The sequence below is a fragment of the Colletes gigas genome, unplaced genomic scaffold (assembly GCF_013123115.1).
Source record: "Colletes gigas isolate AHSC1104 unplaced genomic scaffold, ASM1312311v1 Colletes_gigas_Sc00036, whole genome shotgun sequence".
Taxonomy (NCBI): Eukaryota; Metazoa; Arthropoda; class Insecta; order Hymenoptera; family Colletidae; genus Colletes; species Colletes gigas.
This window is the reverse complement of record NW_025106665.1, coordinates 1,571,736-1,586,807: the sequence shown is the minus strand read 5'-3', so window position 1 is coordinate 1,586,807 and position 15,072 is coordinate 1,571,736. Positions and strand designations below refer to the sequence as shown.

The window sequence follows — 15,072 nt, the reverse complement described above, 5'->3', positions numbered from 1 at the left end:
AATATCCTCGGTAGCAACTCAAACCGGACAGTACGTACAAAACGACCGTCGAGCGAGGTTTATGCCGATTCGTTCCGATATTCGGTGAAAATTGATCCGTCGCGCGCAGTGAATCGAATCCGTTCGAGAGGATCGAGAGAATCCTGTGAGTCGTGGAAATCGGATTTTAAACGGGCTCTCGATCGTGTATCCTGTTCGGTTGCTTGAACAGAGAATAATCCCGAGCCTGATACGTTCGGTGATCGATGTGCACCTCGAAGGAATCGCGTGGGAAGCTGTAAGAGCTCGAAGCCAACGCAGCGGGCCGATCGCAGCTTCGTCCAACGAGATATCGAGAGGATACGAAGACAAAAGACGCCGAAGATGCTTCCTGGACGAGGATTAATTGTCGTCGCCTTTGGCGTTTGCTTGTTCGTTGCTCTTCTCGAGGTAAGCGACTGTTCAATCTCACGGCGACGCGATTTCTGGCCTGAAAAATTATTACCATACTTTTATTTGTCTTTATTTCGTATCGTAACTATCCAGCAAAAATTGAAAAATAAGTGAGATACCCCTTGGAATAAAGAACTACGAGAGGATCGCGATAAATCCCCATCGAACGCATTTGTCCCGCGAAACTGAATTAGCCCCTAACTCTGATTTATCCGCGGTATACGCGACACTCGGACTCGCTTTAATCGATACTCGGATAATTCGAGAAAATATTGCACAACCGTGTTCGTACTTTCGTGAAACATTTAGTACATAAATGATGCTTGGCTGTCCCCGCGAACATTCGTCTTTCGTGTTCGTTTTAGAAGCCAGAGATTAATGAAACCGAGCTTGGCCAAGAATGACAACGTTCGAAAGTAACATTTGTTACGCGAAACTCCGTTCTTAAACCATTTCGTTCCTTTGGAAGCATTATTTCATCGTTGACGCGGGTACGCAACAACGTCGTGCGCGCTCAGCGGGACACAATTCACGATCGAAACAGGATGAATTGCGTAAGGAACGCACTACGATCTTGAATGTACCGGAGGAAACGATAATTCTTAACAATTACGCCCGTCCGTTGATAAATATTTACACAGAATCGATAGAGAGAGAGAATACGCCGCGATTTACAGTCCGTGGGCTATCGATTCGAGTAGCGGCTACGATTCTAAACTTTCTCGAAGTATCTTCGAGGACTTGGGAAGTCTCAAAGCGCGTGAAAAGTTGTATCTTGAAAGTTTTTAGAGCCGTCAAGGTCTAGCGGGTTACGGATAGTTTCGATGTTTTGCACCGCGGATGCTTCGGTATTCTAAAAACAACAAAAAACGAGATATTAATATTCGTTTCTTTTCGTTCGTTCCTCTTCTGTGTTGCTTCATTAAGAAATCAAATACTTCGAAAATGATTTACATTAGTTTTAGTCCTCGTCGAATTCTGCAGCATCATTAGCGATGGGTAATGATTTATAAAACTCGCGACAATCCTCAGCCACGAGAGATCAAATTAACAACCCTGTCCTTTCTAAGACGATTAATGATATTGAATCCTCTTATATTGGCCTGTCTCCTCTCTCCTTAAATCAAGGGTTCTTGGTTCTTGTACAGCAAAAGAACTAGATCCAATACGTTAATCGGGATTAAATAAGGATAGAGACGATTGCATTTGCTGTTGACAAGGGTGATCGAAGATAACTTCTCGACAATTTGAAACGCTTTCCGCGATATTCGATTGTCTCGATTCTCTTTCCCCGGTAGACTCCACCCTCGGGTTCGCGTGCAAGTCGACAGTGACAGTGTTTCGCACTCTGTTAGCACACGCGGGAATAGCTACCGACACGCGGAGGAAACGAGCTTTCTCAGGAACATCTAGCCTTTTGTCAGCTCCCACGGCTTCTCGGCGTTCGTCGAGACTTTTCAACGACGCTGATCCCTTCGACTTCGTGCACTTTCAGCGCCTCCGCGTCCCCTTTCCGTCGTTGTTAACTCTATATCCTTTTTCTGCTCCATTTTCCTCGGCTTACATTCGCCACTTCGCTGCTCGTTGTTCTAATTTTACGTTCCGTTCTTCGACTATTCTAAAAAGACAAGTACCGGTGCAAACCAGGACGTTTCCTCTCCAGTCTCTTCGACGATCTGGCCACGGTTAAAAGGAAGAAGGCGGGAAAAATGTAGAAACATCGAGGTAACTTTTCATGAGGCGCAAAGGAATCGCAAGAAGTCGGCGTTCTTAGGCTTCGAGCAGACTTTTCCCAGTCGCCGGTCGCACCCTGTTGCATTTATGCAACGGTCCGTGGAGCGTGGTCGAAGGGTTGCAGGTTTGCGCACGTGTGCAGGAGGAGCTCTAGAGAAGAGGTCAAGCTGGACTGGGCGACAAAACACCGGTGTCAGAGCGCGGTGTCACGGCACGGTGAACCCTTTCCCTGGCTTTTGACTGTTGCGTCGAGGAGGGCGAGGATCGTCTGGCCTCCGCTTCCAGCAGGAAGGCACAACTTGCCTCGCCTCGAGGGTGAAACGAATCGACGCAGCTGCGTCGGCCGACTCTGATAATTATCTTCGCTCGCTACCACCCTATTGTTCCTCGGACCGCCTCTCCATCGAGCGTATATTCTGCCCTGGCTGGGTCTGCTCCCTTTTTGCGGGCCCCGGGGCCCAACTTCGATTCGACTCGACGGCCCTCCTACGCAGCTGCGACTCGAGAAACTAGGGAGGCGGCCAGCCTCGAGACTGTTGCAACACGCCCGGCTCCAGAAGACTGTACCAGGCCTGTAGCGATCCTCTTCTCCGAACAAATTTACAGAAATATGCCTGATATGCTCTGGGCAGCGATGGACTGTTCGAATCTCGGTTTATAATTCTTGAAGGTCTTGATTTCCAGGATCCTGAAACGTATTTTTCCGATGGAAATCATTGCAGACCACAATGTACACAATGTAGAACAACGTTCGATCCTCTGGCTTGTTAACTTTATTTTCACACAAATTTCTTTGTTTCGTATTCAAATCGTCGATTGGGAATCCACGGAATAAAAAATGATCGTATCGTTCCGGGTACCAAATAAATTTTGAATGGACGTTTCGTGGAATATTACGGGGACAGTTTAAAAAATTGTCCACGACGCGTCGTTTGTTCTCAACAAAGAGCGAACAGCTTAAATCGTTCGTCGCTTGCACTGGTGCATACGCCGTTGCACAAATGCAACGGAGTGCACCGATTAAAACGCGTACTGTTTTCAGCTAAGTGCTGAATCTGCTCGGAACCGGAGCCCGGGTCGCGAACCGTTCCACGGTACAGCAGCAGAATTCGAACTGACGTGCTCTCGACCGTTCGGTTTCCGGTGAAAAGTTATTTGCAAAGTATTCGATGACCGTGTGCAGCGTTACCATAAATCCACGGCACGCTCGATGGGATCAATTTCACGGACGAAACGCACCCAACGATGTCGAATTCTATGGAAAATGTACCAGAATTTCGCGTATTGGAGAAACTTGGGCGGAGTATATTCGAACAACGTCCGAACTCTGAACTTCCCCGAGCGCGGAGATTATTAATTATTTACCCAGTTAATTCAGGGTCGTTCGAGATTAACGAAGAAAGAAAAAGGCTTCGAGTTGATATAATCTCGAAAATTGCTGGAACCAGCGCGGTTTAATCTCGGCTGGAAAACAAAATCGTTCCGAGAGCGCGGGTGGCGCGACTCGCCGTTCCCCGTAGTATTGTAAAAATTTCCCACGAACAGCGAGTTTTATTTTTTCCCTTGTTTCTGCGATTCTCGGGGCCCCGTACAATGCCTGAAGCGTTTCAAACTTTTTCACCAGCCGAATACTTTGGTTTCGACGTGCACTCGAGCGACGCGAGCTTTCCACGCCGGAAACGCGGTCCGTTTTACGCGGCCTTCGCTTTTAACCCTTTGCACTCCACTAGCACTGCTATGCGATATCTATGCTCGACTACTTGGTTCGTGCTTTAGTTATGGTTACGCGAACCGAATGAATTTTTTATTGTAAATTGGCCAAGACGACGTCCTTACTGAAAAATGAACATTTCTCGTGACGCAGAGCTAAGTCCTACGTTTTTTGTCGGCGTAATCGATTTAACGGTGAGCAACATTTTAACGACAGGGCGGAGCTTTGCGCTTGAGCTTCTCTAAAATTGTTAAATATTCGATGGATCCTTCGAAGTCGCGTAAAATCCATCCAAGAAACGCTCGCGTGAAAGGCGACCTATTTACTCTCGTTGTTGGGGAGGAGTGGGTTGCAGAGGAATGTAGAAATTCGCATTCGCGAAAGTGTGTCTTTTGCCACTCGGTCGGGTCCTTGTTTATTTACATAATCAGAGATACGGCATGCCTTTGAATCGCACCTTATTTACGTGCTATGGAACTCGCAAGCATCCAAAGAAGTTATCGGGCACGCTTTCGTGGTCTTTGCTCGACGTAGATGAATCTAAATAAATCTGTGCATTGAAAATCGTCCTCTCGAGTAAAGAAAACAAGCAACGAATGCAAGTTATAAATATACAACGATACAACTCGTTTTTCTTGCCGGTCCGACATTTTTATTTAGCTCGCTTTTGCTCGCCACGCTACGCAAAACTTATTAATGCAATATTTTTTGCTTCGTTCTATACTTTTGGACGCATACATTCGAAAGAACCAGCCCATGCTGCATTACTTTCCGTTTTATATGCCCGGCGATTTACGCGGTTTATTACTATTTCTAACAACTAACGGAACAACTTAGAAAATTATGAAAGAGACTCACTACGTGCGCGGACGTTGAATAGTAAGCACGAGGGGATGCAGCAAGAACAAAACGGTCGCTTGCCAACTGTTAACAAAAACTTTAATTAAAACCAACGTTGTTAAAAATACCTAACTGCAGATTCTGCGGGCAATTCTAGGGCACCGTTTCTCGCGTTGGTAAATAACGTGACATTAAAATTGTTTCCTGCGGTATTTAGTTCGTTCCCCTCCGAGTGGGGCGTAAGGAACGGTTCTCCTCGACTCCCAGGATTCAATCTTTGTCGTCGCCGCGATATTTCGAGCAATTCCAAGCGGGTTAATTATCCGCCGCGGTTGGCAGGGGCAAAAATCATCGACGATAGATAAAATCGGTTCACATGGTGGCTTGTTAACGACAATCGGAAGGAGGAAAGGGAACGTGGCGGAAAAAGCGAGCAGGAAGAGCGAGAGGAGCCCTTTATTTCACGTCCGCGCGCGCGATGCATGCATATATGCATTAGGATTCAGGCCGAAAGGTCGACGTACAGTGAAGATAACGCGTCGAGGGTCGAGGGTGAAGCGAGACCGGTGAAATTAACGAAAGCCCGCGAAACGGAGCTGGAAAGGCGGAGAGAAAAAGGAAAAAAGAAGGGAGAGAAGGGAGGCGAACCGCTGACGGGACAGACCGAAGAGAGAAAAGGGTAAACCGAGTGGAACAACAGAACGAAGGGGAGGGTAACGGAGGAACAAAAGGTGCCACGCGGAAACGGAATAGAATAGTACGCGAAAAAGAGAGTAAAAGATCAAAAGATGGAGCGGAACGAACGACCAGGCAGAAAGATACAGATGTAAACAGAATACAAAAGTACGAAATGGGGTGGACAGGGGGTGAAGGCTATTCAAATTTCCTGGGATTTTATTCTTTGGTTTTCGCTGTCGTTTTTCTTTATTTTCGCGGCACACGATACCGACGCGGCAAGATTTTTCAAGGTATATTCCCTCTTTTATGCGATATACGGTTTGTCGGTATAAATTTACGTACACGACGTTTAAACGCGAACGAGAACTACGGATTGTTTTAGTTTTGGCATTATTCGGATAAACTATTTGGAATGTAATCGTTGGGATAATATGTTCTTATCTAGACTGACTAATGGTATGGGAACACATGGTTTAAAAATAAATACCCCTGTATCAGTGATTGAAACTGATCGCGAATGTATGATACGTGATTGTTCTGTAATAAGAATAGTCGCTAATCAACAAGTAAATATAGAGACCATTTAGTTGGTGCACGTTGTGTAAAGCTAGTTCTCATTGAATTGGTTACCTTAATTGTTGCAAGAACCTCACTTATTGTAGGAATTTTCAGACCCGATTTCACGCAATAATCGAGAGTCTACCGTATACATTTTCCTTTATCTTTTCTTCTTGCTTTGAGCAACGCATCGCGAAACATTTATGTATACACTGACAGATTACCTTCGTAATCTGATGGAAAGACTTTGTAGCAGGTTGCTAAATATGATTCTGTATAATATCAAATATTAATAATAATAATATTCGTATTATATCGTAAAGTAAAAAAATACATCTACAAAGGTAGAGTATAATTAAATTTATCCTGGTCTACGGAATCATGTTCTTTTCATCACTGATACCCGGCGACTTGACAAGAACAAGTTAGCTGTTTAATATTAATTGGTGGGATTTAAGATTAACTTAGAGTCTGCAACATGTCTACGATATTCTTCAAAACTGTGATCTATTATCCAACCAATGATAACACTACATTCCAAACGTCGTTTCATTAAAGCCAACCGTAATGAAAATTCATGTACTAGCAAATTTAACTATAAGGTCAACGGGTACCGAATGCATTGTGCAACTGTTTGCTAACTTACTTCGATATCAGCAGGCCTATCTTGAAGGCAACGAGCATCGATAAGAGTGGTAGGCGGCGAGAAAAGTATCCGTACGCGTTCCCCCGGCGTTCCCGTAGACGTTGCCGGCGAGTTATTCAGTTCAGTGGAGTATTTCGTGCTTTACGAGGCTCATTAGCATGCCATGGGAACCAAGAGTCGGGAGTTCCGCCAGTCTCGACGGTTTTCGCGATCCTCGGCGACCCTGGCTCGACCTACGCGCCGAACCAACCTACGTTACCACGCTGTGAGACCGAGTTTCGTCGTTGCGCGCTTCTTCGGGGATATCCGGCTTCCGGCCCCGTAACATCTTCCGAGAATGGTAGCGTTTAATTTTACTTTTGCGAGACAAAGCTCCCTGTTGCGAGGGGAATTGAAATTGCGATGGAAACTGATGTTCCACGGTAACTCTGACGCTGGGGCTCCGCCTCTGGCCCGTTTCATTAATTTTTCCGCGCACGCAGAGAGAACGATGGATCTCCGGCCGGGATTCTGAAGTAAATTTATCTGCTCGTGACACGTTCCACGCGATAAACGTTGCCGCGAGTCGCGGGGCACGAGCGTTCGTCGGAAGATTTAACCTGAAACACGCACAAGATGTTACTTATCGTTCGATATTCGAAACCCAACAATTCAACCAGCAGAAGAATATTGGTTAATCGCGCAAGATGATTCGACGTTTAAAAAGGAAGAAAATGTGGTTGTCTGCGCGAAGAAGTTCGACGATTGAGAGCCAATTATTGAACGAAAAGGGAACTGGAAACACCGGGGAAGAAAATAGAAAAAGAATGATATACAAGCGTCCGTAGATCCGTAACAACAATGACGGAAGTAACGGCGCTCATAGTGACGCGTATGAATAGGACTTCCGGCACGACGGGCGAAGCGGAAGTAGTAATTGCGGTGGCTTTTGTGTCCCTCCCTTTTTTTTCCACGCCGGTATGCTACCGTCGCGCCGATAAATTCCAATCGAAAATCATTCCTTCCTGGTGGACGAATGGCGCGCCATAAAAATTTCTCTCTTTTAATTTCCTCTCCGGCGGATCCGTCCGGTTCGCTCTTGCACGATTTACCTCCCCGTCGATTTACGAACGGTCCATGGAAAAATATTTTTCTTCGTTGAACGAAAGCAACAATTTGTCAATTTTCGTAGAAATCTTCCACGCTTTTCGCTTGGAAAAGACGCTGCTTGAATTTGTTATTCGAAGAAAAGTTTTCTGTTCTCGATAACGACTAACAATTCCTTCCTTCGACGCCGTGGTATCATCTTTCCCCATTTTCGTTCGGTTTATTGGAGACCTGGTCACTCGAGCCCCGTCGTTACAGACGCGCCGTAAATTCCTCGAATTCAATGGTCTCGCGTTTCGCTTCAGTGTCTAATCAACGTTTTACGACGACGGGGCCGCGGTTGCGCTGGAAAACGATCGGAAATTGTTAAGGGCCGTTTCCAACCGGCGCAACTCATCTGCTTGTCGATTACACTCGGCTCCTTTCGAGGACGTAATTTCCTTGCTTCCCGTGCGCGAGAACCCTTTTGTCATTGATTAAAGTTAAAAACTCTCTCGGACGACGGTTCCTCGCCGGGTACGCTTCAACGGTTTTACCGTCCCGAAGAAAATTATTTTTCAGTCCTCCTTTGGTTCCCGGACTCCTCTGCCGGGGCAATTTCACGCCGAAAGCATAATTTATCCTCCGCGAGGCGAACGCTTCGGCAGTTCATGTACCAGGGTTCTTGAATCTTCCTTGTACAGAATATACGTACCGTTCCTTTTTCCTTTGTCGAAGTACAAGCGTATTAATTTCTAATAAGAAAAAAAAAAGGCGGTATTACGCACGGTGCAACGAGCCAAGATAGGCAGAACACGTACAAGTACGCGCGTGATCGGCGCCGTAATAAGTCGAGACGCCTAACGTGCACGCGGCAATGGAGGCAAGAGTGTCATCTTATTGGTCGCGTAATACGAGCCAACCACCTCACGTAAGGATGCACCCTGTCAATTTGCGGGTGAAACGAGCCCGGTGAAAAGGGTTAATAATAGCGATCCCCTGTTGTCCGGGGGGGACAAATTATCTGAGCGTACTCGTCACACGTACGACATATGCCGTTGCCTTAATAAAGAAACCAAAGGTCGGGCCTGACGGGAGCCAGTTGGCCGCACGATAACCGCTTGCGGTCGCGCCTTTTATTTCGGTTTCATTGTACCGATGGAACTCGAACGCGGTGACCCTGTCACGCGTCGCGATCAGAAACTGGTTCGCGTAAATACAGCCTTTCACGATGCGAACGGTACGAATTGACATTTTCGAGGGCCTAAACTTGAAGGAAACGTAAACAGAAATGATCTCGCGCCACCGAGAGAGCATCGAATTGGTCGTCGCTAGGCTAAGAGGAGAAAACGAAAGCGTCGAAAAAGGAGAAAAAGATCGACAGGGCCCGGTGCAATGATGCACCTGATGCCTCGTTGACCGTTGGCGCGTGCCAGCTGCAGCCTAACTGTCTCCCTGGACCCGATCGTCTTTTTCATTACTGTTGCTAATAATTCATTTCGATCGGTTCGTACTAATGATGTACGTGCGTTTATCGAGGGTGAATTCCCCAACGCCATCAAGTACGTGTGTTACACGGCGGTTATCCTCGTCGTCGCAAAAATAATCATAATCGTAATACATAGTGTGTAAGAAGATACATCGACACCGGGCGAAAGATTTCTTTTCACGATTCTGACCGTGGCTCGAACCCTTCATCCGTTTCTGCTTATGTCACTTAGCCTGCCGACACATATCTGCTTTCATGTCCGAAGAAATTTACGACCTCGATGCATCGCGAGTATTCGGGACTCGATTTCTATACGGCGTTGGTTTTTCAACGCCGCCTCGGTACAGATATCAATTTTATTTGCTGGAAAGAGGACAGCCTCGAGTATATTTGAAATCTACGCGGACATAGCCGCATCGACGCGTCCATGAAGTGGCCCGGTCATTTCGACGCTCGTTGAGAAATACTTTATTGAATCGGAACGGGCCGTAATAAGGGCACCCGAGGCTGCGTGAAATCCTAATTTGCATCTGGGCTCAGAGCGCTCTGTGCTGTATCTTGATCGTGGTCCGATGCTCGACGAAAGAAAGGCGCAAGGTGTGCCCGCAGTCAGGTGGCTTTATCCTTTGGCACCTGTTCCCCGATGCTGCACGGTAAACTTAGAAAAAAATGGCTTCGGAGTCTCGGGTCGCGATGCCATCGTTCCATTGGCTAAGTTTCTTAAGTCGCCTTACTATCAGTGCCAAACATTCTTCCTGTTTAGTAATTTCAACGACGGTAATCGGACCATGGCCGATAACAGAATTTAGACCGAGCATATGGCCGTCCTGTCCGATCAACAGTTGCGTAGTTTAGATGCATCGATAACAGATACATTAGCCCTATCCTTGGTCTTGGTCAAGGTGGCGTACCGCCTTAACCGGAGGCACAAGCAGGCCCTTAGGCTCCATAACCCTAACCGTACGCATCTGCCTTTGTTCCAGGTGAGCGAAGCCAGGCCACGCATCAGGCATCAAAAAGGTGGCACTCATTGCAGCAGATGCGGTCCAGGCTGGGGCGTGGTGAACCGCTGCGTACGTGGCCGCGACACCGAGTGCGGAAAGTGCTCGTCGGGCACTTACAGCCCCCATCACAGCACCCACCCTTGCTGGATCTGCTCGAGGTGCGGCCCAGGACTCTACGAGGCGCACCCTTGCACCTCCAAGACCGACACGGTCTGCGACTCCTGCCACAGACCGGCCCCGGACAACCCCGACTACCACCGGAAGTGCGACGGGAGGGCGAATCTCTTCCTCGCGCCGGAGGACGCGCAGGAGACCGGCGAGGAGAGCGCACTGGTGAACGACCCTGACGGCCAGGAGCAGATTCTAGACGGGAAAGAGGTCCTCGAGGAGGACGCCGAGGCGGCGATGCTCACCGGGGAGCTGAACTCCTTGGAAAGGCTCTAAACGAGGCATTCCCCTAGGTCGACGATCGCGAATCTTTCGTCCCGATAGATAGCTGCAAGCCTGACGGAGAGCTTGGAATGTTCCTAGAGTTTTTGAAAGGTTGCGTCGAGTATCTTTGAAACGATCTCTCTAGATATCTGCAGCGGAATCATCCATGGGATATCGAAACCGTTCGTGGATTCGGTAGATCGCGAAGAGACGATGTTTCAAGCGGTAAGACGATCTCGAAACGTTGTTTAGAAATCATAGAAAGCGATACCCTTTCGAGACAATTAGAATTTTATCCCGATAAGTCTCCCCCCGATTGTAGCGAGTTGATTGAACCGTTCCGAAGAAGATCGCAATCGGGAACTCGAACTAGGTTCGTTAATATTTGCACAGCCTGATCGGGCCCTTTTGGTCGCAACCGGTCCCGGTTGAAACCTGTCTAGAACTACTCGTCAACTCTGGTGCTCGTTTTGTCAACTTTCTTAATTCTCCTCTACGTTAAGAAAACTTTCGAAGAGAGGATCGACCGATGTTCCTTCGATCCTCCGTTGCTAGTCAGTTAGCCGATAAGTAGACGATAAGGTGTAATATACTAGGTGGACGCGATCGTGACGTTCAAACTGGAATCTGAAATATTCATTTTTTTACTTATTGAACGACCCTTGTATGCGCGAGTTTTATTTCGTTGAATCGTTACAGCTGAATGTCATCGAGACATGCAATTTGTCGTCCGAGTGGACTCCATTGTTGGAGTTATATCGCATCTTTAATGTCAACGTAGCGTGACAAAGACGGTGTTCTAGAATCTGTGTCGCCGAGGTGCTCAATTTATCTAATCCCGATCGAGTAACTAGTTACTCATAAAATTCAGAAACGAAAATACATATGATTTGCATGACTTACATAATCAGCAACGTATCGTCTCAGTTTTCCATGTGGAATCCTCCAGTATCCCTTCGTCAAAGTAGAACAGCGCCATGGTAGCTAAGACTTTCTGAACACCTACGGTTCATGTTCAGCATTCGCTCGAACGCAACCCAAGACACCCGCGAAGCGTGTTCTGACTACATATCCCTGTGAGATACCTGTACACTTAACGTATAAGCATATTTATGTATATCCAAAGATCTCCGAGGAAGTTTCTCGATGTATGCGAATCCCCTTTGGAGAAATTTTCCCTCGAAATAGATTGAAAAGAATTATTTTTATTCAAAGTTAACGAATTATTCTTTTTTTTATGGAAAGAAAGAAATACCGACATCGAGTAATTCGCATTTCGATCGAACATATTGTCAGTTCTGCACACAATACTTGAACATTCGTACGTGTGATAGTTTTCACGCAAAACTTACAGTAGTGCCTTGCTTCTTGCATCTATCCGCGTTAGGGATATTTGCGGCCTCCACTACTTACGTTTCTTCGACTCGAGTGGCCAGCAGTGTATTTAAAAGCCCATTTGAGCGACCTATTTACGAGTCCAATTTGTTCCGAGAACGTCTTCTCTAAGCCTCTCTACATGAAATCTGGCAAGAATAAAGGTAGCACTGTATAACTTCGATTTAAACAAATAAAACAAATGAAACTTCGTTTCACTTCGAAAATTCGGATCTAAAGTAGAGCATCATGGCCAAAACTAAGTAAATTACGAAAAAAAACCAAAGTGGCCTCGAGGGAAATTCTTCTGAAGTCACCTTGACGGTCGATGCGCGAAAAAGAATGGGGGAAATCGTAGTACTCTTCTACTCTAAAGTGGATTCGTGTACGTCCAGACACTTCCGAGCACTCTCGTCCTCCTCGCTCTCCCTGGAGAGACTCTTTTATCGTAGTACGACATCCGTGCTTCAGCATGCCCGACACGGGACATTCGACCTTCCGGGTAACCGGAAGTGCACGGTCCTCGCGCGAACATGTACTACGCGAAGCGTGTAAATACACATCTGTAAATATAGAAACGGTAACGAAGCGATTCGGTTGCTGTTGAAAAAGTCGCGGCCGAAACAAAAACAGAGAAACTCCGTTCTCTGTCCAACAAATACTCTTCGAATTCTTTGTATCGCGGTTCATCGCTGTCTAGGCAAAGATGAACAAAATTTTATTTCGTTAATAGATAACCAATAACGTAAACCTGTAGCAGCTTATTCGTAACGTTCGATTTCATTTAAGTATTGAATAATATTCGTATTCACCATAAAAGTGTTTCGTAATAACAGCTTTTATTTTTCACACTACGAATTGGTATGACAGTCAACGTGTTAAATAAAACTTAAACACGGTCACGAGACAGTTCACGCGTTAAATATTTTTAAATTAAGGTTACGTTCGAATCTGAAAAACAATAGTGTTTGTATAGAATACCACAGAGATGGCAGCAGCTCTATCGATTTCTCTATCGACGCTGGCGCGTAAAAATCGTGGTTGGAAATTCACCAAAGTACCACTGTATTTTCTATTCGTATTTTATTTATTTACGTCATTGTTCATTCCGTCGATAAACGTAGCCGCAACAGACGCATACTAAAGACACAATAAAGTATACAGATATAATAATCTAAGGTCTTTTTTATTACAGCCCCTTTCCATTATTACGTTCGCGCTCGAAACGATAGAAAGAGTTACGCTTCTTCGATGCACATATCCACACGTCCACGTGCTACGATCTCGAAATTATCTATTGTCGCGGCTTGTCGAAGTACATTCGTTATCAGGTATTTACGTGATTCGTCAGGTATTATCGATATATGAATTATTATGCACAGTGCGCTACGATATAAATGGTACTAATATTGTCGAAGAAAAATAGAAACGAATAACCTTTTGTGATGCTATGTGATCTATGTGGGCGCAGTTCGATGATTGTTTCATTTCCTTTCCATTTTCTCGGCGATTAACATCCGAGAACGATACACTAACTCGAAATTAACGATGAAAAAGAATTGAGATGGCGGTTTCATGATAATATCAAACTTCAAAGTGTCAATTTGAACGGTGACATTGTTCGATTTAATATTTCCACTGCTACCACACGTGTTACTAAGGTATATTTCATCCAGCGAGGACTCTGTAGATAGAACCACGTGACTTGCGATAGGAACGAAACAAAAGGACACTGTGCCCCAATGAACATTCATTAAACAAAAGTATACAAGTTACCATTTATGTATAATAATTAGTTTGGCAGTGAAAGTACAAATAAACGTAACTATATAAAAATAAACAAATAAAGTAATACAAATAGAAGTATATTTATCGCCTCGCTATGCATTGGAACACTCCTAATTACGCTCCTACGATGCACGAACGGACCAATGAGCTTTCATCACGAATCACGTGGTTTTGTTTATAGAATTTTCCCGCTTAAAATATAATTATACATTTATACGTCTTACGATTTTACAAAACTTTTAATAATTTCCTAACATAGTTCGTTTCATCCTTTCGGCGAATAGAAATATCATAATTAGAAAACTTATGTGGAGTATATCATACATATTCCACGGACAATTTCTCGTACGTTTGTTACTTTTCCTATAACTTTCTTTAGTTTATGCCACGACAATTTAATTCGACCAATTGGCAGCAGTGAAAACGTTTATGTCGCGATCAATACCAACTAGTATAACTCTAAACGAGTCATCCTACCACACAATGAATTCAATCGTTAATTAAGAATCGCTATATCGACGAGTGACGGTAATACATATAATGCTCTATAAATGATCTGAAACAACGTCGGTATATTCTCGTACCGTAAAACCTGCCTATAAAAATAAGTCGCTGTAAAACATGCCGTAATGGGTTAAACATGATTAAGATGATTCTCGCATTGTATCGATTCAACTGCATTAATTATTCTTTAGTAATTAAGATAATATCAGCTATATGTCCTCTAATCTTTCTAAGGAACTTTGAGAGTACATACATATAAAACGTTCACTGTTCGGCTATAGGTTCAGCTTGAAAAAGTTGATGCGACTGTGTTTAGCCTGTAACTGCCTCGAACTTTTGAAACTGTGCTGTGTAATATAAGAAGCGGTTCTGTATACCACATTTACTCAGGTATCGAACGTAACGTACACACATTCTTGCGATAAACGAATACATACTTCTTACGTTGCGATTTCTACTTAATACCACCGAACAATTATTAAGGGTTGCGCAGATCGGTAATGGTTGGAAAAAGGAGAATCGAAACCGTTCTATTGCTACCGAGAAGACACCGTATTGTGGAACCACGTGTTCCAGGACGTTCTTGAAGTTAGGCGTAGGCGTACGTTTACACTGTAGCAGAAGACACTTGACGTCGTTGAGAAGGACTGATTTTAATGAAACCGAAGTTTGTTTCACGCTGTCGTTAATACGAAAGGAGTTCGCGTTCTACGTTCAAAGTGTTTCATTATTATCGAAGGTAAAATAATTGTTAACATCTGGGACACCCTCCATAATTACCATAATTTGTATATAAATTAATTACAAACATTGGTAA

General features: G+C 45.0%; 1 protein-coding gene across 1 annotated transcript; it reads left to right on the top strand.

Moving 5' to 3' along the window:
* The first annotated feature begins 362 nt into the window (after positions 1–362).
* Positions 363–10,601, top strand: LOC122402434 (tumor necrosis factor receptor superfamily member 4-like). The gene is made up of 2 exons (XM_043405209.1): positions 363–429; positions 10,137–10,601. The coding sequence occupies exons 1-2, from the start codon at positions 364–366 to the stop codon at positions 10,599–10,601; spliced, it is 531 nt and encodes a 176-aa protein (XP_043261144.1). The 5' UTR covers position 363.
* The last annotated feature ends 4,471 nt before the right edge of the window (positions 10,602–15,072 follow it).

Coding starts and splice junctions, on each gene's coding strand:
- LOC122402434 (XM_043405209.1), top strand. CDS start 364: ATGCTTCCTGGACGAGGATTAATTGTCGTCGCCTTTGGCGTTTGCTTG. Junction 430..10,136: donor TGTTCGTTGCTCTTCTCGAG/GTAAGCGACTGT, acceptor CCTTTGTTCCAG/GTGAGCGAAGCCAGGCCACG.